Genomic DNA, 25,329 nt, shown 5'->3' with positions numbered 1-25,329 from the left:
AATGACCCATAGTCAGTAGTTCTACTTTTAAAATTCTGAATTAAGTCTAACATTTTGGCCTATACCCAGTTTAAACAATGGGATTAACTGAATCAAGTATAAATGGTTGACACACTGCCAAACACTTGACTTTATCTCATACTTTTGAACAAAAATACTGATAAGAGCATCAAAAAAATCTTGATTTTTTAAAAGTCAATATGTCATTATTGTAATTACAGTAATGGGCTTCCATACCTGACATTTGAGCAGCAGTTCCGACACGATGTGACCGTTATTCCCAGCGTGACGGGACTCTACGGGCTCTTGAACCGACACCGCGTTTAGACAGACACTGTGAAGTTTTGTTTATTGGCCTACTCGCGCGCGTGGCACCGTAGCGCGAACCTCCGCAGATTGCCCGCGAGCTACGAGCCGTGCATCAGAACTTTTAATCTATATTTCCTACAATAGTTTCCCATAAAGTTTTCTTAACACTGCTTGCTTTTACGACACGCCACGTTCCTCACCGGTATACATTGAACGTTTCTGTCCTCTCACGTGACTGTGAGACGAGGTTTCTCGCTCCACTGTACCGCAGTAGACTGCAGCACGTGCAGCGTGCTGTAGGTGGAGTTTTGAGTGTTTTTAAAGTCAGTGTAAAGTGATACTTGAGGACAGGAGGGGAGGGTGGAGCAGCACTGAGGGGCGACTTCCTAAAAACACATTCCCCTTGCCCTCTGCTTGAGGCTGTCGTGCGCCGCTTGAAACTATGTAACTTTAGAGTTGTCACTGACCGGAGAGCTGCTGTCGGACTTAACTCACTCTCCTTGGAGAGCTGAATCCACTCCGTGTGCCGCCCAACTGCTACTTTCACTTTCACAGCGCAGAAGAACTCGGTAGATCTCCCGGATGGAAACGCACGGTCTGGTGGCCGGGAACGTGAACGCAGCCTACGAGGATTATGGCTCCTCGGGCAAAGAGCACGGAGGGTCCCCGGGGATTAGCAGACGGAGGTCGCACACCGTCGCCGGGCAGTCGTGCGCTGTCGAGAGTGACACAGGTGAGTGGAGGGTGTATCGTGACCCTCTCAGGTCGGCGGTGTTTCCTGTTTGTTATACGGTATAAAAGCCAGTGGTGGAAGAATATTCACATCCTCCAAAAGGGCACACAGCAATGTAAAAGTCCTCCATTATATACAAAAACTCCTATAGGCCCATTTAAAACTTTAATTCAAAAAAGTAAATAAGGAAGTAGTATCAGTCAAATAAACTATGCAAAAAAAATAGTCCCTATCAATATGTCAGGTCAAACCGGGCCCTGCAGCAAAAGTGAGCTATGATCCTGTTACATTCAACTACTCATATTAATAAACAGATTTATACAGTAGTGTGCATCATGTAAGCACATTATAAGCCTAAATAATAATATAAAAACGTAACAAACGTTATGCCAATCTTCACATTCATACATGCAGATACATGCATGAAATTTGACCTCTGCATTTAACCCATCCATGAAGTGTCCAGGAAGCACATTTTAATAGCTTAAATAACAGCAACTATTTATTGGTACGGATCCCTTTCTAATTACCATAAACCATGAACACCGTGAGTCTGGATCTTATGGGGCCCCTGAGGGCCTGGGGCTTTGGGTCACTGTTGTGTCTTGCCTGGTTGGAAGTGCAGCCATGATTCTGCCCTCGTCAAAAATAATACAAACGTGTGACAATAAAAGTGCATAGAAGTATAATTTTATTGTTGGCGGTGGAGCTGATAGGAACTCCCTAATGTCTTAATCTCCTGCACGTTGTCCCGTTCTCCTGTGGGCCTGTGCCCACTCTCTGTGTCCTGTTCTTAGCTGACAGGAGTGGAACGCCTGACCCTTCTGCTGCCGTGGGCAAGTCCATCCACTTCACTTCACTTCCCACGCGCCGTGTGTTCAGAGATGCTCCTCTTCAGAGCACTGTGGTAACGCCTGGTTATTTAAGTCACTGTCACTTTTGTGTGAGCTTGACCCAGTGTGGCCATTGTCCTTTCGATAGTAGACGTTTCTCGAACCTCTTGACCATATCTGCATGACATTATGCACCAGATTTCTGCCACACAATACAGTTGTACCTGATCAAATTGGCCACTGAATGTGTGTAGTTTTAATATATATTGATGTAAGGCTGCAACTAACAACTCTGTCAATCTGTTGTTATAATGGCCATCCCATTCTAATGTCTGTCTTTAATGTACTGTCCAACCGACAGTCCAACACCCCAAAAAGTTACCCGATGAGGTGTTTTTGGACAGGGATTTGGCTTCCTCCTTGTGACTTATTATTGTGGGTCACAGATTGGTGTCCAATCGGTACGTCTGACTCTAATGTCAGAGCGGAATCTATTAGTGTAAGCGGTATCAAACCTTTCTTCAACTCTACCAGCCGAGAAAATGTGAAAAAGCCGATATACGTGTCATCATATTGATTAAGGCACATTGTTTTCCTAAAGCTTTGGCTCTGTTTCATTTCATTTACCAGAGAGTAAACTGTTGTGCAATTAAGTCAGAACCCCCTTTGTTGTGCTCTTTGCGGCTTATAGAATTAAAGCAGCAGGGATGCGTCTTGTGTGACTCGGGCACGGTCCAAATTTAACTTTTTGATCCGTCTGCCAATGGCTGGTAAACTAATTTCAAAAGCTTACCGGCCAACATATTTTTCAACCAGACATAAAAATGTAATTAAATACATTGCAGCTCATCACGTTCTTTCGACCGTATTGCCATCGCGCTCATCATTTCCCCCGTGTTAGCCGACCAGCACCACGGGTAATCGAGCCGGGTAGCCAGCTGGATAAAGTATTTGCATTTTGTGCTTGGACCCACTCAGGTTTATGACACTATGTCTTAAGGTACATGACGTGTCCATAGATGACTTTCATAGGGATGGGTCTGTATGTGCTGATAATACAATCGTAAGAAACCCCAAACTAGTAGTTCTTTTACATCATCATTGATCAGAATTGCAGGAAAAGATCAGTTTCATGTCCGCGCGAGATGGAGCCTAGCTTAGCTTAAAGACTGGAAGCAGGTAAAGTGCTAGCATAGCTCCATCAAAAGTGAAAAAACAAACCAACGCGGCAACAACCAAAAGACCATCTTATTTAAAGGTTGCACCTTTTGAGCTCGCATGCTACACACCAATACATCCCAGAGTGAATACTTTAGTCCAATAGCTGATAACTGATTATTCACTTTTTAAGTATTACGTTATATTAATAATAGTGATTTAACAAGGAGTTTACAAAAATAGAAATGTTGTTCTTGCTCTCTTTAGTATGTAGGTTGATTCATTAAGTTAATCTTCAACTTAAAAGTTAAAGATTTAAAGTTACTCCATACATCTTTTTAGCTGTTTCTGTCACACTGTTGTGTCACTTGACTTCACACAGGCAAATATGATTGAACAGGTGGTGTTGTCGGTTCTCTGTGACAGTTTCTTTTTCTCAACTGCTGCTGCAGCGAGCGTGAGAAGTGCAGCTCTCACTTGTTTGTCCACCGTGCAGACGTGTTTGTTGGCCGTGTGTGTGTGTTGCAGCCGTTTAAAGTGTTGCCCTGTCAGTGACACCCGCCGACCATCAATGACTCATCCTGCCGTGAAACTTTGAGTCAGCAGCACCAAGTGTGTGTGTGTGTGTGTGTGTGTGTGTGTGTGTGTGTGTGTGTGTGTGTGTGTGTGTGTGTGTGTGTGTGTGTGTGTGTGTGTGTGTGTGTGTGTGTCATCACGGCTTTGTCTATGTAACTGCTGGATGGAAAATTGAATCGTCTTTAAACACGATCACCTGACAGCTGTGGAACAAGCTTGTGCTGTGTGACAGGGTTGCCAGGTTGCCATTTTGAGAAATTGGCAACCAATTCTGTGCCTTTCATTACACTTTCATTATTAAGCTGACGTATAACTGCATAGTATCTCAAGTACTCAAAATATAAGGTGGCTAAATACGGCAACCCTATTTTCAGTTTTGGCAACCAAAAGCTGAGGCCGCTTTTAAAAGTTTGTGCTGAGCCCTGACTCTATTTCATACAACTGTGTTCTTCAACCAGTCTCCACATGATTTGCTTGACAGATTTGTTTATATCTTACAATCGTTAACATATAGCCAAATCTGAATTTTACTTGCACATTCTTAACACCACCCCCCCTTTTTGATCACATAATCCAATTCAGCACCACTGTTCATAAAGTTCCAGGTCAAATAACATCAAACCTCAGCCTCTAGCAGGACGTATTATATGGGTGTCAAACCTGTAATGGTAAAATATGTATTAAGTATAATAATGGTAAAATATATTTTAGTATCTTGGGATGTTTTGAAAGATGTTGTTCTACTGATGGGAAAGTACAGAGATACAGGAAAAGATCACTGCAGTCCTACAGAGGTATTTAATTAGTTCATGAAACCAATGTCCTATCTTCCAAGGTTGTCCATATGCACACACGAGAAGAAGATGAAAGGAAACATTGTTTCTGACCTCTGTATGAAACTGACTCCCAGTTGAACGCACCTTGAAGACTCAAAATAATGAGCAGAACAAATCAACCCGTGTCCAAAAACCTATACTCCCTTTTCTCCCTTCCTTTCATGTAACTAAAGGCGTGATTCCTAGTATGCATAAAATATGATGTGCCTTGTACTTCGTTGACAGTGTTTGCACAGTTCACTGAGATACGTGTCTGTGTGTCCGCTCTCCTGCTTGCAAGCATTAAATTGACTCTTACTACTTTGAGCATTCATCAGACTCTGTTTATTTAATCAACTCTTATCCCGCATCTACATAGAAATATTCCACAACAAACCCAAACACGATGGCTTATTCATCCAAAGAAAAGTGCTGACCAGTTGGCATATCTTGATATAACTCTTTTAAAAAATATTTAGAAAAGATTGTAGAAAAGAAATGGCCATCATAGTTTCTCAATGAGAGGTAATTCAATTACCAGTTTTATCCGAGTAACCAAAAGATCGTTTTTTTTATGAACAAAGAAAATCATCAAGTTTTGGATATTAGGCATTTTTGATTGAAAAACGTCTCAAATGATTAAATGATTGGGGGGCGGGGGGGGAATGGCATCATCTGATGGACCTGGAAGTTGTAATTCCACCTTTTGGCCTCAATATAAAACTTGCCTCAAAAGCCTGGTGCTGTACCTGGGGGCTTCAGGTGTGAGGGGGAAAATAAGCCACACCTTTTTATCGGAGCACTTACCAGTTTTGCCTCAAGGAAGAACAAACTTCCACCTCGGCTCCCAGTCCAACCAGTCCTACAGACAACAGCCTCTTGTATGTCGTTTGTGTTTGTCCCGTGGGAGGATGCTACGCTATTCACTGAGTGAAGGGGATTCAGGGCAGTGAAGATCACAGCTCTCCGAGCGCTTCTGAGCTACGTGAAGGTGTTCCATGTTGTTCAGATGGTGCTCACACTTGCCTCGCTGTCCACAGATGCTGAGGAGCTCTACATCCAGCAAGCTGTTGTGCTGATCGAGGACGCCATACAGGTAAGTGCAATGACTTATTTCTCTTTCGGTAAAAGATAAGAAGAGGTAAATACTACCATATTGTGTGTCCGACCTCTTTTTTATGTCCTTCATCCTCCTTCATGAGTTCACGTTACCATAAGTCGCTTGGATAAGAATGCCACCATAGATTATAGCGTGTGTTTTTACCACTTCACGCGTTGACTACTGTCTTCTTCCCTTTGTGTGCTCGCTTGTAGTACCGCTCCATCAACCACCGGGTGGATGCCCGCTCACTCCGCCTGTATCGATGGTACTACTCCAGGATATGCCAGTGGTGAGTTCACACCTTTTCAAACATTTGCTCAGGCCTGTGGATGAAACCAGACCTGCGTTGATGTTTGCAACGAGTTAACGTTTTAGGGCCACACGTCTGCAGGGACTGAAACAGACAATTTGTAATCTGTTTAGCTGCTTCAGGATGGAACAGAGGCCTCGTTAATGTTAGTGGTAACACCTGTGCTTTTCCCGCTATGACAAGTCACAATGCGGAGTTTTATACACTTACTTCCCAGACATACTTTACTTTTGGAAAAAGAACCCTGAAGCGTCGTGAAGAAGAAGAACATTGGTCCTAACTGGCTCAAAGTGTCTCAAATTTGCTCTTACTCTCAGAAATGGAATGAAGGGAATTTTAACAAATTTCCTAAATAACTCAGATCACTGCTGATATTCATATCTCTGGAGGTGTCCAACACGAGATGGTGTTGAAGCAGAGACATTCAGTGGGAGGAGAGATAATAACTGATGACCGTAAGATTACTAATAGATGGATGTTTTGCAACCGTCCTTGTGTTGGGTGAACATGAGAGAACGTGCTCTCCACATAAACGGAGGTCCTCAAATCTACATTCTTTAAATCCTTCATTTGTTGTGTCACATCCAACGCAGCATTATAGGAATGAAGCTGTCAATTAATTTGGACATTGTGTTAAAACATGTAGTATACATATGATAATATCGTGTAAATATATGTCCCCTGCTCCCAACAAGTGATTTTGTTTGAGTTGACCACGACATTGTATTGATGGCAGATGTTAGGCTTTCTGATTTTTTTTAATTTTCATCAGTTCATCTGGTTGCCTTGTCACCGTCCAAGCGTTCATTTTGTACAGTAATGATTACAGACTCTCTCTCTCCACCTACCTACAATCATATTTTGAGGGTAATTCATTTTTATATTGCGATAATGTTGCTTTCATGATTTTTTTTGGCCACGATAATCATGTAGTGATTAAATGCGAGGACAAGCGCTGCATAAAAATTCACCTCTGAACAGTAATTTTACTGGTTTCCAGCAAGTTCTTCGTTTCTACGAAGCTAACATTAAGGTGTGCATCCCATAATGAATAATTGTTTAATATTTGTCGCATTAGTGATATTTAGATATCGCTGTTACAGTCAGAACCGCAACCAACGATTCACGTGACAACCCTGCAGGTTTGTTTACCCCCGTCTCTGCTCCAGAGACAATGATGGAGCAAATGACATTGTTTGTATACATGTCACACGAATAGTCACATTAAGAACTCAAAATATAAGGTGATGAAAAAGCTGATGCCTTTTGCCAGCCTAGCAACTACTTTTTAAAAGTAAGTGATGGACCTCGTTCGAAGCCATTTCTCTGATATCCGTACACCCATTTGTCCATCTACTCACCTGTCTTTCCCGGCACCAGGGGCTTGGGCCTAGCCATCGGCGTGGTGTTGCTGCTGGCATTCGTGGAGCGCCCGTCCTCCCTGTCCATCTCCTCGGACCCCCGACATCGCTTTCCGCCCTGGGAGCCTCCCTGTGGCTTCACCGAAAGCATCGAGATGTTCTGCCTCGTCATCTTCTCTCTTGATCTTGCCGTTAAGGTAAGCACAGCCAGGGTGAAGGACATTTGCTCCCAGGACACTGGCTGGTTAAAAAAGGGTTGTGATGTTTTAAATAATCTTGCTGTTAGTTACTTCTTATTTGTCCATTTGAACCACTGCTGCACTCCTTATGTTTTGTCCTCAGGGCTACTTGATTGGCTGGGAGGAATTCAGAAAGAACAAATGGCTGATCGGCTACACATTTGTCATTTCATTCTCCGTCATCGACTGGATGTTGTCTGTCAGCATGGCGTGTGATGAGGTGAGGCCGTCCTCCTCGGTAGCGCTTCTCTTGGCATGGTGTGCTTAGAGAAGGCAAAAACCTCCGCTTCTGAAATGTGAAGCCGATGCTAAAGTGCCTTAAACTTGTATTCTTACTCCTGGCCATCAGGGGGCGACTCCTCCGGTTTGCAAAAAGAAGTCAGATTGTATAGAAGTCTATGAGAAAATGACTCTACTTCTCTCTTGATTTATTACCTCAGTAAACATTGTAAACATGAGTTTATGGTCTCAATCTCTAGTTTCAAGTCTTCTTCAATACAGCATGATGTTCATTTAGTAAATTATGATCCATTTTGACTCAAATAGACGGTGAAGCGGAGTATTCTTTAGGGTGTGGCTACATTGTGATTGAGCAGATAAATCAGACTGTAGGAGACTCATTTTCAGTCATTGCCTGATTCAAAGTTAGCCAAGTACTGTCCGAATGACGGAAAGTGGTCTTGCTTCGTCCATTTTAGCGAGGATACTTAGGGAGCCGGGCTCATAACTCTTATAACTTTTCGGCCTACAACTGTTAAACTGTGTCACACAGGGGTGTCGTACACAATTGTGAGCCCTATATATATATAAGCAGTCCCCCATAACCATAGGTTCGATTTTAATTAAATTCAACCAACCATGACCATGATCACCATGACCTTAAAATTGGAATTATTCTCCTCAGTTGGTTTAGTTGGCCAATGTTTAACCCTCTGAAATTGATGGTGGATCATCTGACTGGCATTAACATTACAGTCTCTCATACGACTCTTTGGATTATGATGAATCCGTTGACCCCAAACGTGCTAGCTTGCCGGGATAGGGGCTAAAAATCACTCCAAATTTGAACTGTCCTCAATGTCAAATGTATGGCTCCTGTCATAACCTTGTCTTTTTCTTGAGGAAAGACATGACTCATTTACGTTGTTTGTGCTCCAGGCAGCATCAGCAGTCACGCGACTCATAGCACCATTAAGAGACGAGCAGAAGGGCAGACTAAACCATTTTGTGCCTTTTTTTTAAAGGAGGAGTGGGACCCCAGAGAGCCTCCACTGTTTATATTTGTTGAAACAGAGTTTATCCTCTCAACCAATTTTTTTGCCAGTTTTCACTTTTCCCCATATTACTACGCCCCCAGCTATTTAGATTTCAAATATCTTTATCAAAAACTTGAGGCAAAATTTCTCTGAAGATATGAGGACCCACTATCTGGGACAGTCTTATTACAGCAACCCCTTTGGTACATTACTTCTGTGGTGGCCCATTACTGTTTTAAACATAAGATATAATTATGTAAGATAAACATAGGTCTCACAGTCAAAACCTATAATTTGTCAATGCCAAATGAGTTTGTCTGAAGGTACAATTATGGTTCAGTTGACGTTGTACATCAGCGCTGCCTCTGTGTATTTGATAAATGTAAAAAGGAACAGTGGCAGTGTGCTATATGATATAAGCTTTTATATTGTAGTACAAGGATAAAAGATGTATCTGTTTCATAGTCAACTAAATATTATAAAGGGTGACTTTGTCTTTGAAATAATTTACATTTCATTTTGATGTGCATGTGCCCGTTGTTGTAAGATTCAAACTCCCAAGGACATGGAACATGGCATATTCTGTGCGTCTACTGAGTTGAGTCGTGATCACGTTGCATTCAAACAAGTGATGCTGTCTGTTCTCTGCCAATCAGAAACTTCGAGTCAGGCGACTCCTCCGGCCGTTCTTCCTCCTGCAGAACTCCTCCATGATGAAAAAGACACTGAAGTGCATCAAGAGGACTCTGCCAGAGATTGCCAGGTATCTGACGTCTTTACTGAAGCATATCAAGCAACTATTGGATTAAAGGGGTAGTTCTGATGTTTTTTGAAGTGGGGTTGTATTAGACACCTACTGTATGTATAGTCAGTGTATTACCTACAGTTGATGGAGGTCAGCACCACACCCGTTTGGAGAAAGAGACAGGAGTACCAGCACGCGGGAGCAAAGCGATGTACTACTGTGGACGGGAGCAGCAGCAAAACTTATTTCAGACACCCAAAAAAAATCTATATCAGTTCAAGTGTACTCTATATTTAGAATAAACAAGTATCCCTGGAAGGTCGATCTTTACTCTCGCATTCATGGTCACGTTATGCAACGTAATTTAAGCTATTTATTATTATTCTTTCTTATGTTTTCTATAATAAAGCACAGGCCACTGTGATCAAAAGTAACAATTACCAGAGAATGGTGTATGCTATGCGCTTTTGCGGCAGCTAAACTTGTACAAATAAGACAAAAGGAAACAGTGTAATTCTCAAAGCAGCCACAAAGGGTGAAATTCACCCCTTAACTGTGCTGCCAAGCAAATAGCGTTTCGATGCCTGTGTGCTATTTGCACATACAGTATTTAAATTGGGTAATATTTAGACATTTATCACCCTTTCTATGCAAAAGAGCGTCATCGCAAAAACAGGAGTAATCCACCTCCTGTTTAGTGTAGGAAGCTTCATTGCACGTCTTTTGAGGGCGCTAGACCTGCACAAAAACCCCCAGAAAAGTGCTCCTTTGTAATATGCAGACATTTGGTGCAAAAATGTTAAATTAAATTCCTTGCCTGAAGTTCTGAAGATTTCCGTTCCACCTCGTCGGCTAGAAGCGTTTTCTCTCCTCCATTGTTCTGCCTACTGGGTTGTTGACTCAAAGGCAACATTATTACTTTGCCACATGGATCATTTCAATCAGTATTGTAAAAAACAGGCAAAGTTTAAACTTTATAGGTGTGTTACTTTAGCGCAATAGCGATGGAGAGTTCATGGTGCTTTCAGCCGCCACAGTCCAGTCTTTGTGAATGTGTTTGTTTGTGTAACGACAGTACAGGTGGAAATCAGTCAGCAGACTGGCTCAGTAACAGCATTGGGCAAGTTATTTCAGTTATACTTATTGCAAAAGTAATTCCATTCCATAACTAATTACTCAACAGCAAAAGTAAATGCCGTCACTAGCGCAGGAAGGGGGAGCTGAGGGGTTAGCTCAACACTCTAAACAAAATGAAACTACAGTGCAGCTCACTTCTATTCTACCCAGAGCACTCTCACTTCTGTCAGTGGGTCTCTGCTTCCCTTTAATGTGGCCACAGACTGATGAGGATATACTCTGATTACACCACCTCTACTTTATTAAACAGTCCAAGTTCCAACAATGCATTGAATTTCAAATCATGAACAGTGAGGATTGTTTGGAGGTTGTGTTTGGTGCTATACATTTGTTGTAGGTATTTCAGGCCCCAGCAACAGTTGGAAGCTTCATTCATAACGTTGACATTTGAATTCTAAATCAACAATTAATTGTGGAGGAGCTCTTTTGCATGTCCATCCATTCTGTTTAAAAGCAGTATTTCTGCACAGTTGCAGATAAATATCAGGCTATACTCATTTTATTAGTATTATACTATTTGTAGAATTAGATTCCAGTGGTGGCTGCGTACAATCTCTAACTGGTGTGATCCAAATATTTCCGATAACTCCAGAGCGTTGTAAAGGACAAAAGTCAGAATGTTTTGGGGGGAAAAAATGATGTCATAAAATGTGATGACAGACATTCAAAGCTTCATTTCGAAAACCGTAATAGAAAATTCACATAAAATTTTGACAGTTGGAGCACTTCCAAGACTCAGATGGACATGAAACTCTCCCAGTTAAATCATCTGTACAAAAGATGAGCCAATATGTTGGAAAACATCTGGCAAAATAATTATTTGTACATCAAAAATGTAAAGAGAGAAGTCAACTGTAAGAAATCGTCCAATCACAGAGCTTTATAATCTGTAGTTTGCACCTAATAGCTAACAGATGACACTTTGTAGAAACCTCATAAAACTGCCGTTTGGATCAGTTCATTTCGGATTCTGGGTCAGTTTTGGATCATCAGTGTTTTGTTACCAACTGCAGCAACAGACACCCGGAAATTGTTGCAGCGCTGACTGGATTCTTTTCTATAGCAACAGTTGCTGGGGCTTGTGGGTATTGTAGTATTTAGAGCCCTCCGCCATAAAAAACTAAAGAAATATGAATTTTCAGTTTTAAAGTTGAAATGATTAAAACTGATGGCCACTGCATAAACCTGTAATATACCAAAGACTCTTGAAAGATTTAGATGCTTCACCCTTACCCTGAGAGAGTGTGTGCGTGTGTGTGTGTGTGTGTGGGTGTGTGTGTGTGTGCGCAGTGTCATCCTGCTGCTGGCGCTCCACCTGTGTCTCTTCACTATGATCGGCATGCTGCTGTTTGCTAAAAGCGAGGTGAGTTCAGGTCACGTCACACCCTGCTAAACGCACACTACTGACGCTCTGGCTTGTGTTGACGAGTGTGCGCGTGCAGATATCAAATATGTTTAAAAAAGAGCAAAGCTTTAAGACCTAGAAAGGAAGAAGGTGCATGTGTGAAGCCACTAATTAGGTTTGATGCCCAAACTATTTCAAAGAACTTGTAAGTGAAGCCCTCTGTCAAAATTCCCACCAACATTTGTAGTGATGCACAAGAAAGAAATGAAGAAATCCATCCCTTGAACAGAGTGATATGCCCTGAGGTTAACTTTATCTGTCTAGATAGGGATTCTACATTAAAAAAAGAAAGAGCACAATATTGTTTATTTAATATTTCTGCCTATAGCAACTTAGAATTAGAAGAGAGTGTTGGTGGATATCTGATATATTTCTTTAAATTGAAATGTAATTCTAATATCAAGTGCTGCAGTAGTGCTCATGTACAACTATAGAACCAATGACTATTTTTTGTTTATCAATTTAAATATTAATACGTAAATGAATCAAGAAGCCCACATTCTTTCTACGAAATATCAAAACTAACTAAACTGCCTCTGTCTCTTCTGTTCAGGATCCGAAGAAGAACGAGGAGTGGAGGTTACATTTCAGAGACCTGCCCAGTTCCCTCACCTCTCTGCTGGTGCTGCTCACCACAGCCAACAACCCAGATGGTACTCAATCAGTCACCTGATACACCAGCCTTTGTTTTACGTGATGGAACTCTTTCCAACGTGTGTCTTCTGTCCTGTCACAGTGATGATCCCTGCCTACTCCCTGAACAGAGCCTACTCCATGTTCTTTGTCACCTTCAGTGTGATCGGTAAGCGGTGATTATCCTTTTCTGTGTCAGTCAAGGGACAGTGCTGATGTTTTGAAGTGTACTTTAGACAGCTAAACGAATCAATATCAGTTTAAGTGTACGCTTTATTTAGAATACTTACACTGCTTTACTTTCCCATCAGAAAGCCCTTTTCCCACATGGAACTGATACCGTAAACTATGCTCTCTTGAAGACTCCTTTGGAAAAAAGCAGTCATTTTAACGCAGGAGTCGCTGGTGTACGGCTGCCTCCATCGATGAGTTTGTTTGTTCTATTGTGTGACTTTGTTTTTTTAAAGGGTTGGTTCAGATTCACCAAAGTCACATAACAACACAAAATAACTAACTCAGACCAGCAACTCCCATGTTCTGCATGGTAAAGATTACTATTTGTCTTTGAGTCTTTGAAGAGAGCCTAGATGACGGCTTTAGTTCCCCGATGGAATGGGCTGTCTGTGTGCGAGGTAAAGCGGTGAAAATAATCAAAATATAACGTGCACGTAAACTAATATTGATTTTTTTTTAGGTGTTTTAAAATGTTTAGTTGCCCCCGTCCACAGTAGTACGCTGCTTGGCTCCAGTGCCGATACTCCTCACTGTTTCTCCAAACTAGGGACGTGTCCACCACCATCTACCGTATGTAATACACTGACTATAGACGAGTACCTCACACAACCACACTTCAAAACATCCAAACTATCCCTTAAAGTGGCTTGAAATAATACTAGATCATTGTGCTGCTGTTAAAAGCAAAATACATGTGTTTTTTTAGAGTGGATTTGTTTTGCTTCCTGGCAGGAACCTACTGCCTGATGAACTTACTGACAGCCATCATCTATAACCAGTTCAGGGGATATTTACTGGTGAGTCACACATGCAGTATGACGCCATGCTGCTGAGGAGCATTTCGTTACCCTGAGAGTTATCTTGCAGTTAAAGTTACTCCACACAATCATACTTGAAAACACCCGAGAGATTTAGTTATTTTTTTAATTTTTACCAAACAAATCATGACTGTTGTTACTTAATTATTTCCAGCTGGAAAAGTAGGTGTGTCCACGGGGAAAAACAAGTAATCAGACATATTTCATATGCCCCAGCATACGCCCAACATTGAGTCATGATTGTGTGCCTAACCCTAAATTAAAGAGCAGGAGTTAAGTCATTGGCCAATACAAAAACAAAGTGTGTGCTTTTACTCCACCCAGATAGCCAGGCAGTGGTTTTGCATGTTTAAGAGCATTTTACTACAAATTATTGTTACTATACATTACAGCTAAATATTGTGCAGTCAGTGTTGCTGTTGTGTATTCCATTTTTGTTAATACCCTTTCAGGCATCCATTTGTTTCTATTCATTTCTGTACAATGTACAAAAAATCCTTCAGCAGAGTCTTGAATCTTGCATGAATTGTGTATTCTACCACAGTGGGTATCAAGTCCTCATTACATGTGGGTCAAAGTTTCATTGTAGTTTTGCATCACCAAGCACAGGCACACTTCTCAACTTCAGCAAGTTTCACAAGGAAACTAATGGTTGCCCTGAAAGGTAAAAAAACAATCTTAAACTGAACAGTGTGCTTTTCTAAATGGTAGCAGTAACTACGTTACCTGTACTTGTGTGTACTTGCAAACACACCAGTACAGTATATCCCTTTAAGACCCTCAGGCCACCTGTTTACTTGAGGAAGTGAGTGGAACAGGTAGTTGAGTTGTGACTGCCCTCTTCTGGAAAATAAGAAGAGTCTAGATTATAGCATTCTCAGATATTACAAAGTCAAAGGCATCATTATCTGTACTGGAGCAATAAAAAGGTAAGAGACAAATACAGTGTACATTGCCCACAATAGCAATGGGAAATGCTTAAAGGAAGCAGTTTGAGTGTGCAGTCAGCGAATCTTTCTGATCGTGTTTTTGGTCCAGATGTCGGTCCAAACGTCCATCATCAGGAGACGACTGGGGATCAGAGCTGCTTTCCAAATCCTGAGCTGCCAGGGTGCCCTTACTGCTGAGTAAGAGAGACACGCACACATTATATTTTAGTTGGAACAAGTTGTACTGTGTGCTACCTCCAGAGGAGCAGCAATGTCAGTGCGGTTCACGGTAAACAGGCTCCTGCGGTGAGGATCGCTCAGAGTATTCTCCCTACGGATATAAAATGAAGAGAAAACACGGAGATGGTTGTGTTGTTTTCTCCTGTCAGGGAGCATGTGGCTGTTGATCTGGTGCTGAAGGTGATGTTCAGGGTCCAGATGAAGAGCTACTACAGAGAGGCCATCACTAAGGTCAGAGCCGACGCCACACCGCTCTCTCTACACACACATTCTATGTTTGGGTCTGATCACACGGGCCTCGCTGTGTGGAAGGGACCGGGATCATTCTTTTATTTGTAAGCCCTGTTTTAAACATTGCTTTACTAACAAAATGGAACAAATGTATAAAGATAAATACGTAGATATAAATTAGCTGAATTAAGTTGTTCGAATAAAAAATCATATTACAAGCAATATGGTAAAAAACAAATCTTCAAAATTAAGAAGAATTAATGTAACATATTTATCTTAATATAACATAATCATGGCGTCAGAACACATTCGGATGAGAGGATAAATCCTCTGCTTCTTCACCGTGACTGTTTTCCTTTACGCCATCTGGACTTCAGGAGGCGCACAAGTATGCAGATGTGGGCTACATGGACCGAGAGCAGTTCAGGAAGATATTTGATGAACTGGACAAAGATCGCATTAAGGAGGTAGAGATGTGCCCGCGGTCACTTTCACTTCACTGTGACATCTGTTTTATGCTTCTGACTGTGTGCATGCTTGTGTGTGTGTGTGTTCCTCCAGCACCCTCCCTTGCCCCATTACAACTCTTTAGTCCTGCAGAGACTCCAGGTGGTCTTCAGTCACTACTTTCTCACGATACTTGGCAATGCGGTGGCACTGGCCAATGTCATGTGCATATGTGTAAGCTGCACACACACACACACACACACACACACACATATGCACACATGTATATATTCATACACCCTCACACGCTGACCGAGCTGTCCACCATATGGGAATATTACCTTTGTGTGTGTGTGTTTCAGACCGTCCTGGTACTGAATGCTGAAAGGTCCACGGCAGAGAGAGACAACTACACCATTGAGGTGAACACAGTCATATAATGTCTTACAGATGTTCATGGCCCACAGAGGATGATTCGTAATCAACCCCCTAATCTTTCCCCTAGTACCACCATCAGGTCAACATGACACCTTGAAGTAATATCCTGGAAGATTAGCATTTAAAGGTTCTCTATACGACATTCAGAGCATTAATACAGCAGCAAACAACTATTTGCTATGTAAAGATATATCTTTACATAGCAAATAGTAGTTTGGAGTGAAGTCTACCTGAGCACAGAATGAAATTGCTCTTCTTCTGCCTCTCTATGCTTTTGTTAACGTAGCCGGGCCGACCGCTCGTGCATGTTAGTGCTTATGAGTCTTTGTATGCCCCACTGGCTAGCTAACGGCCGCCGCTCTTCACTGCGCTCGTACAGCGGATACCAATACCAATGCCATCAGTCGGGACGCGGCATTTTCGCAGAAGCGTAGCGCCCACCCTCTGGTTCCCCCCTTCAGGTAAACGCTGTTAGCTCTGGCAGCGCCGTTGCCGTTGTTTGCACTGTTAGCGCTGTTAGCACCAGCTCGGCTGTCGCCATGTTGAGAGCCGTGTAGAGGCAATCCCTCGATCATAGGTTTGCTCTAAATTCTCTTTGAAATGATTGTCCGTTAAGTGGCTATCTACCGCCGAACACAATGGTGACTTGACCCTGTGGCTCACTGATGAAAGCCATTGCATTTGCAGTATTACGAACTTGGTGACCGTGGCGACATTCCTGGGAAAAATTACAGGCAGTTACGAGATTTATGGATCTCGTAACTGAGATCCATAAACACACCTTCAATCACGCTTTGGTCCTTGACACAGTAACTCAAAAATGTATGCCTAAAATTGACTGTGAATATTGAACCTTGACGTTTTTGATGACCAGGTCAAGCTTCATTATTATTTTTTTTACGCAAACTTGTTGATTTTTCACACATGAAGAATATTAAGGATTCACACCACTTATATTATAATAATAAAAAACGGTTCTCTAGCTTCCCCATTAAGACAAAGAGTTAAACAACAGCAAAATCATCAGCAGGTCACTTGTTTCATCTAATGGTCTAAAATGAACTTTGCAGCTTTGTTAAAACTGTGACCATAACCTTCTTCATAAATGAACTGACCTCAGTCTTCCACTGTCCACCCGTCAGATCATCAACCTGTGCTTCATCCTTTACTACCTGTTTGAAGTGTGCGTGAAGATCTTCGCCTTCGGATGGAAGGGGTACCTGTCCTACAGGAACAACATCTTTGACTTCTTCCTCACCATCCTGCTCTTGGTAACTGCCTGCTCTAACCACTCACTCTTTATTATTGTCATATTTAGTACAGCACTATGCAGTTTAGTCAAATGTGACATAATGTGTGCATGTTTAGCATGAACAAAATACTTGACCCAGCTACAGCAGTGTTTTAAAAGTGTGGCAGTATCATTGAGTGACCATGTGTCCATCCTGATTATTAAAGGAGTAATTCATCATTTAAGGGGATGGCTAGCTTGGCTTTGTCAAAAGATAATACAATCCACCTACTGGCCCCTCTTTACCATGTCTCATTTGTTTAACCTGTACAAGAAAACAACATGTTAGTGATGTTAAGGGGAGTTACTGTATGTGCCATACTCTTTCTTGGCAGTGGCCAGCCACCAGCTGAGACTGTTGATCTTCTCAACTTACTTTCGTCAAGAAAGTTATTTTTCCAAAATGTCTGCATCCCAAATCTTGCATGCCTCCACGGCGAACGAAGAATCAAAAAATGAAGCAAATCCTCGATGAATGGGGGTAAATGGGGGCCGCGATCAACAACAGCAAATCTATATCAGAGCTTCCATCTAACGACTCTCACACAACTCGTGTGTATAAGCCAAGTCTAATGAATCCAGTTGTATTCTCACTACTTCCCAAACACACGCATTGTCGATGGAAACTGTTTGCAAAGGGCCGACACTTTCAAGAAGTACTTGGCAGGCGATTGGATGAACCTTCTGTCAATCAAACTCGGGCTGAAGCCAGCCCGAAGGGAGCAAACATCTTTTTTATGGAAAAAAAGCCTTCATTGTAGTTCTTTGTTCTTCTTTCAGTGAATAAATACTAGTAAAACTAATGCTATAGCAGTGTCTACAGTACACTAACCTCTATAGGAGGCGCCACTGTTGTTTAGAGCGAGCACTCACACCTAAGCCACGCCCCCTAGCTGCCAGTCGCTCCTCACAGGACGCTGATTGGTCCGTGCTGTGGCTTACCGGACTCAAACGCATTACTTTCAGCCTGACAAGATGGATTTCTTTGTGATAAGTCTGCAAAACGTCTTTGACAGAACATCAACACTATAACCTCTTCATATTCGGTTACCTTACACATTGCACTATTTACACGAAAAGCTCACCATCGCAAATTTCATGACCTAATCAATTGTGACACGTCTCCTCCTGTTATTTGCCCAACCCTCCCTTATATGCAAATCAAAAAAAGAGACACTGTGTAAACACTGAATTTAGCCTGAAGCCTTTAGACAAACACCACACCACATGAATGACCGTGTTGCTCCGTAACTGCCGGATGTGTAGATAAGCAACTGTCACCATGTCATCTTAAAAGGTTATGAAAGGTCAATTTTGACCTTTGGACTTGTATCTGCTGCCCTCGAGTGGCCGAAGAGATCCGTTGTTACAGGTTTAATGAAGATAAAGGTCTCATGAACATTGGATTTGTTGCTATAGTTAGCACTTCAGATATTCATCACTGATCTTATGTGTTTTTTTTCCCCCCATCAGGTCCTAGAGATTACTATATTTGTCACCTACAGGCTTCCTCATTCTAGGTAGGTTTGTATTTTCTTCTGATCACTTTAAAGTGAATGTTTGTGTTTGATGATTCACATTGAAGTCGCAGGAATGTCTCAAAATGAAATCAGGTTTTACGTTTCAAATGTAACTTTATTTAACAAGATCCAGGACAAACAAACAAAAAATACTAAATAATTAAAAAACAACGCACATGCACAAAGAGAAATACACATCTAAATCTAAAATAAGAGTATCAGCTAAGAACATAGACAAATAGCAATAGAGACTTTTCCCAGAGGCTGGAGCACAAAGCATTTTCTTTCCCATCTCTACAATAGAAACAGACAGCAATTACACATCTTTGGATCAAACATATTCCAGATTTTGCGTGTTTTGTGACCTTTGATCACCAAATTCTATTGAGACCACGTGGACATTTATGCCAAATTGAATTTGTCGACTGCACCATTTAAATGTGCAGTTGCCATTTATATTTGAATTTGTTATTCAGGAGTGAAGATGCTGCTTATGAAAGGCTCAAAATGCTTATTAACTATACACAGGAATAGAATTTGTAGCGGAAGGAGACAAAAGCTCACAAAGAAAGTTCTAGAAACGTCTCTGTTAAATCAGTAAATGACCTGCCAATTGTCGTGTGTGTGTGTGTGTGTGTGTGTGTGTGTGTGTGTGTGTGTGTGTGTGTGTGTGTGTGTGTGTGTGTGTGTGTGTGTGTGTGTGTGTGTGTGTGTGTGTGTGTGTGTGTGTGTGTGTGTGTCTGTGTCTTACAACAGGGACCCTTCCTCTCAGGGTGTAATGTCTCTGTGGGAGATGGTTCGTTTGATCAACATGCTGATTGTGTTCCGCTTCCTGCGCATCATCCCAGATATCAAGGTACGCAGCACTTCTTTTTTTTCCATCAAAGCTGTCCCAGAACAAATGTAGTAGCACTCACACACTAATTGTTCGCTTCTCTGAGTATTATGAAAAGAGAGGTAGATTGCATGCCTAACCAAGACGTTTATGGGTATTAAAAGTAAAAGGATATGCAGTGAAACACTACATGTGAAACATTGTTGTGCTTAGCCATGATAACAACAGAGAGTTCAGCATTGTGTCCTCTCTCACAATACAAATCTTCTGTTACAGACACTGCAGTCTAATCACTATTACGTTCCTGTGACTGTCTTTCTGTCCCTTTTCTCTTGTTGTCCAGCTCATGGCTTTGGTCGCAAGTACAGTGTTGGACCTGGTGAAAAACCTCAGAGCCTTTGCAGGGATACTGATCGTAAGTCAGCATACTTAAAGGAGCAGTGTGTAGGACTTAGAAATGGAATATAATATTCATAACTACGTTTTTCATGTGTGTATTATCACCTGAAAATAAGGATGATTGTGTTTTCTGTAGCTTAGAATGAGCATTTCATGAGCCGTTCACATCTACATAGGGAGCGGGTCGTCTTCCATGGAGTCCGCCATGTTTCTACTGTAGCCCAGAACGGACAAAACAGGCGGCAACCTCCGGGTCTGAAAAGTGAAGGCAATGCAGATAGTGCCTTAAACCTGCATTCTTTCTAATGACCATCAGGGGGCGACTCATCTGGTTGCAAAAAGAAGTCTGATTGTATAGAAGTCTATGAGAAAATGACTCTACTTCTCACTTGATTTATTACCTCAGTAAACATTTAAGCATGAGTTGATGGTCTCAATCTCTAGTTTCAAGTCTTCTTCAATACAACATGGTGTTCATTTAGTAAATTAGAGTAAAATAGACCATAAAGGAAGTTATGCTTTAGGGCGGGGCTACCTTGGGATTGACAGGTTGCTGGCGTTGTCCTGTCTGGGAGTTGTCATGTTTTCGTCTTACAGCTTGAATCCTTCCTCAGTGTGTTTTCAGGTCATTAAGGTTAATTCTAACTGTTTTGCTTGCTTAAAAATGTTTTATTCAGAGTTCGGTTGTAATTATCTCCACCCTGTCAAAAATGAGCGGAGGGGTATTCAGTTGGTTGTAATCTGCAACCGCACCGCTAGATGCCGCTAAATCCTACACACTGCTCCTTTAAATCAACCAGGCGATCTACTCTTACTGTTTGCCATAGAAATATGTAATAAATCAGTAACTTTAGTTTCAATGGAATCCCATCACAGACACATTTTTCAATTTTTTTTCAATGGAGCTCAAGAAGGAAAAACTCCTAAATATAAAAAGTTTTAATAATATTTTACAAGTTTTTGAAAGAGTGTCTACCTGCTATTGTTATGTGAAAACCTTTTATCTGCTATTTTGGTCACGCTCATGCTTGTATTCAGTTTTCACCTGAGAGACGTGCAGAGCAGTTGACATGCAAGTGGAGAAAGCCTAACGTGGGGAATGGTTTGGTGTCTTCTTCACGCTCTCTCTGCAGGTGGTGTACTATGTGTTTGCCGTTCTTGGGATCTGGCTGTTTGAGGGAGCCATTCAACCTCCTTCAGAGATGAGGTATGAGGTCATCTGCAGTACTTTTTTTATATTTTAAGCTATAATCCTGGCCAGATCGTACACACTGCACCTTTTTAAGTAACCTGAACAACCCGCTCTGTTGCTGCGTCGGACTATCCGTCCAAGATGAACAGTGCTATATGTTACAGATCAAAATCATGAGGCTACAGTTGTTACATAGAGTGACGGTATGAATCTGAGCCGTCCCTGATTTTGTGTGTGTGTGTGTGTGTGTGTGTGTGCGTGTGCGTTTCCAAGTGTGCTCACCAATACCTCCATGGAGAACATCACCTCTAACTTCAGCATGGAGTGTGGCACCTATGAGCAGCTGGAATACTGGCCAAACAACTTCGATGACTTCGCTGTGAGTAACAAGACCAGTCGGATCTTCATCGTTGTGTACGAGATCAAATCTGGGATCAAAAATCAATGTTTTTGATTGATATATATTTATTCCTTCTTGTTTGGCACTTTATAACATAATTATTTACCTGTTTGATATTTGCGGATGATGAGCTATCGCTGTCACTGATCGTCGTTTAGTGATGGGTTAGGGACAGTGATTGAATTGTTTTGCGCCGCTGAAGACCGCTATGATATACAGCGAACAAAAGTGCAGCAGAGTGAAAGAAGAGTATCTTCCCCTCCCTTTCTCTCTCTCTCTCAGGCAGCCATCATGTTGCTGTACGATGTCATGATAGTCAACAACTGGCAGGCCTTCCTGGAAGCATACAGCAGACACACCACTGAGTAAGAAATCATTTTGACACGCACAGCAGCTGATGCTGGTGACGGGTGGTGACGATGCTGAAGAGCGTGTTTTATTTGTTCACAGGTGGTCGAAGATCTACTTTGTGTGTTGGTGGCTCACCTCCTCTGTCATGTGGGTCAACTTGTTTGTGGCGGTCATTTTAGAGGTCAGTTCCCTCAGACGGATGCATACATACATACATACATACATACATACATACATACATACATACATACATACATACGTTCCGGTCACAGGCTTAGATGCTGCTTTTCGTCAGCGCACAAGGTATATTAAGCTGCAATGTAACTTTGGAAACACAACTTCTTTTTCATGCTTTTAAGTAACCGGCCTATGGATTGGGCTACAAACACACTTAACACAATTAATGACAATTTAAACACAGAAACTCCTTTTTCCTTTGTGTTGATCCTTAAGATTCCAGTCCTGGTTGATTAGGGGACACCTTATTCACTGGTGGTAACTTCTAATGCAGTTTAATACTACAGGCCTCAGAATACTGGAGGCTCCAAAATAAAACAAAAGTATTGTCGTTTCATAAAGAATTCAGGCAATAATTGGCCTTTTTCTACATCTGTGGCTGCGCCTTCTTGTTACGTTAACTCCCTGCAAGATTTCAAAGTGATTCGCTGTCAACATTTTTGATGAGCGATGGCAGTCCGTGTCAAGCTCACTGACAACCGCTTTGCGTTTCCAGTGACTTTTTTTGTAATCAAAGTCAACTTGTGTTTTGCCAGTTCAATGCTTCCAGTGTGACGCTGCAGCAGTAGGACATGTTGCGTGTGCATTAGCAGTAAGCAGTGGTTTATGTGACTTGTTCTGTAATAATGCCGGCCTTATTTTTTTAACATGAACTACATAACAAATGTTTTCTGACAGAACTTCATCTATAAGTGGGACCGGAGTCACAGCTGCTCTGTTACAGACGTGGAAAGGATCAGATATCAAACCTCTGTTCAGCTCATGTTCAGGTAGGTGGACGCTGCCGGTTTGTTGTGAGTCATACACCTTTAAAAAAACAGCGAACTGCTTGTCTAATCATTCCTTTTTCCCATGACTTGCCCTCTTTCTCTGCAGAGAGCATATCCAGGAGCCAACCGAAGAGGAGTTACGATGTCAATTAATCCAACACCCCCACTTACACCTACACTGGTGACACACACACACACACACACACACACAGAGCACCCAGCACCTACTGTACATGCACTTGCGAGTCAAGAGACTGCTACTAATTTAGTCTATTGTGTGGTAAAAGCACTGAGATGTCAATGTTACTAAAAGTGTATTTTAAATGCTTTAATATGTATATGAATTACTTCTACTGAAACAAGTATGGAAGCACGTGTTCTGATTATGTTATTCATGAACCACAAGTTGTTTGCCAATTCCGTACAGAAATATTGTTCAGTATCTATTAATGTCTTTGCAATAACTGCACAAGAATTTAATCAAAACTGTGACTACAAAAAGCTCCAACTCCGAATTTTAAATATGGAAACTGCACATAGAGAAAGCAAATCCAAATTTCATTAGGCCATGAGTCTCACTAGATTGAAAAAGTGAAGGTGGGGCAAGGTTTGTTTCTCCAAAGTACTATCGATACACTGTAACAATATACACAAGAATATTCATTCTGTGTTGATCAGGCAGAAACCTCCTGTTCTGAAAAGTGAAACAAGTGCGGAAGTGCCTTAAACCTGCATTCTCTCTAGTGTCCACCAGGGGGCGACTCCTCTGGTTGTATAGAAGTCTATGAGAAAGTGACTCTCAATCTCTAGTTTCAAGTCTTTTTCAATACAACACGATGTTCATTTAGTAAATTTTGGTCCATTTAGAGTAAAATAGACAATAAAGCAGAGTATGCTGTAGGGCGGGGCTACCTTGTGATTGACAGGTCCCTTACCACGGCGTTGTCCGGTCTGGGAGTTTCACAGTGTGTTTTCAATTCTTGAAAGTTATTTAGTAAACCTTTTTTGGTGAAAAAAAAAGATGAAGGCCAAAATGCCGAACACTTTGAAATGTGGCTTTCTCCAAGTATATTGTCTCCTCACACTCAGCAAATAATGTATGTATATATTTATATAAACTGCTGCTGTAAAATTTGTTTCCAAAGAATTAGCAGATTTCTATCTTTCACTGGATGCAGTGGGAACTCCGATGTTTCTAACAATTTGTAAGTTTTAGAATCTATCCTGATCTGTTTTGTTAACAAAGTGACTCACACCCACAGGCTCACAGATGTTACACAAACGTGTACTTTTGTCTCTGTGTTTTGCACGAACAACAATGGAGGGAGGCACACCCAACGCATTTAGTGTGGCTTGATTGTGTGACGGTGCAACCACAAGAATCACAGCATGGAAATATACTCTACTGATCTGATCTCAGATTTTTGACATCCTACTCACTATTGGAACCAAAAACAAAAGCCCCTTTTGGTGAAAGGAAATACACGTGTACACTCTGTGCGTGAGAACATGCAGCCACGTGTATTTGTTGATGTGACTGCTTTATATTCACACCCGAGACCCCAATAGGTCAGCTTTCCTTGACATTTAGGGAGTGACGTGCATGTGCGAAAGGGGCAGATGTTCTGGGAGTGGTTGTGGTATTTGCTGGTGAGGCTGGAGGCTGCATACTGGATTATCATCCATATACTGTATCAAAAGCTCAGTATATGTGAACATATGTTTCTGTCTTTGGAAAGGGATATCTGCCATTAAGCCAGTGTAGTAAAACTTAGATTTTTTTTTTTTTCTAGAATGGACAAAGTGCCTTGGTATTTATATAAATACATTCAAAGACCAAATGCAGTTTATTTGTAGAAAAAACGGAAATATATATTTTTGAATTGAAAAGTTGGGATGTATAGGGAAGTTGGAGTGCAACTGATATTTCAATTATCTTGAGGTACAGCTTGTATTTCAGCCTGCATTTTGTGAACTGCTATTACTGTGTATAAAGAAACCTACAAACAGATTTTAAATAAATATTTTGCAAAAAATCTAAAGACTTAGTTTGTGATTTTATTGATTGTTTTTGTTTGTTTTATCGGGAGAAGTACTTGGGAGTTTCACCTTTCTCTCAGTTTAAAATGATCTAATTAGCTTTCATGTGCAGCTATATTCCCTCAGTCGTACCGTGTTACACAACCACGCACTCACACACACACTTAAGAATTAAGAATTTTGTACTTTTAATGTAAATAAGGCGCCAGAATGCATAACAAAATATCAAAGTTGAATAATAGTTTGTTTATAAATCTTTTAATATTTATGTTTTTGTATGTGGTGTATTATAGACCACCATAGCGAGGTCAAAGGTCATGCCGAGCAGGCGCCTCAGAGAAGAAG

General features: G+C 41.4%; 1 protein-coding gene across 1 annotated transcript; it reads left to right on the top strand.

Moving 5' to 3' along the window:
• Positions 1 to 663: 663 nt before the first annotated feature.
• tpcn2 (two pore segment channel 2) lies at positions 664 to 24,973 on the top strand. The gene is made up of 25 exons (XM_079156544.1): positions 664 to 1,042; positions 5,465 to 5,520; positions 5,739 to 5,815; positions 7,217 to 7,394; positions 7,540 to 7,656; positions 9,349 to 9,455; positions 11,865 to 11,937; positions 12,533 to 12,632; positions 12,716 to 12,781; positions 13,579 to 13,643; positions 14,703 to 14,791; positions 14,983 to 15,064; positions 15,442 to 15,531; positions 15,626 to 15,745; positions 15,874 to 15,933; positions 17,092 to 17,220; positions 18,714 to 18,760; positions 19,517 to 19,616; positions 19,939 to 20,010; positions 21,128 to 21,201; positions 21,460 to 21,565; positions 21,869 to 21,951; positions 22,037 to 22,118; positions 22,853 to 22,944; positions 23,051 to 24,973. Exons 1-25 carry the CDS (start codon positions 892 to 894, stop codon positions 23,127 to 23,129), a joined length of 2,295 nt encoding a protein of 764 aa, XP_079012670.1. The 5' UTR covers positions 664 to 891; the 3' UTR covers positions 23,130 to 24,973.
• The last annotated feature ends 356 nt before the right edge of the window (positions 24,974 to 25,329 follow it).

The sequence above is a fragment of the Pholis gunnellus genome (assembly GCF_910591455.1).
Source record: "Pholis gunnellus genome assembly, chromosome: 1".
Classification (NCBI taxonomy): domain Eukaryota; kingdom Metazoa; phylum Chordata; class Actinopteri; order Perciformes; family Pholidae; genus Pholis; species Pholis gunnellus.
The sequence above is the reverse complement of the archived record's forward strand: the minus strand, read 5'-3'. Positions and strand labels throughout refer to the sequence as shown.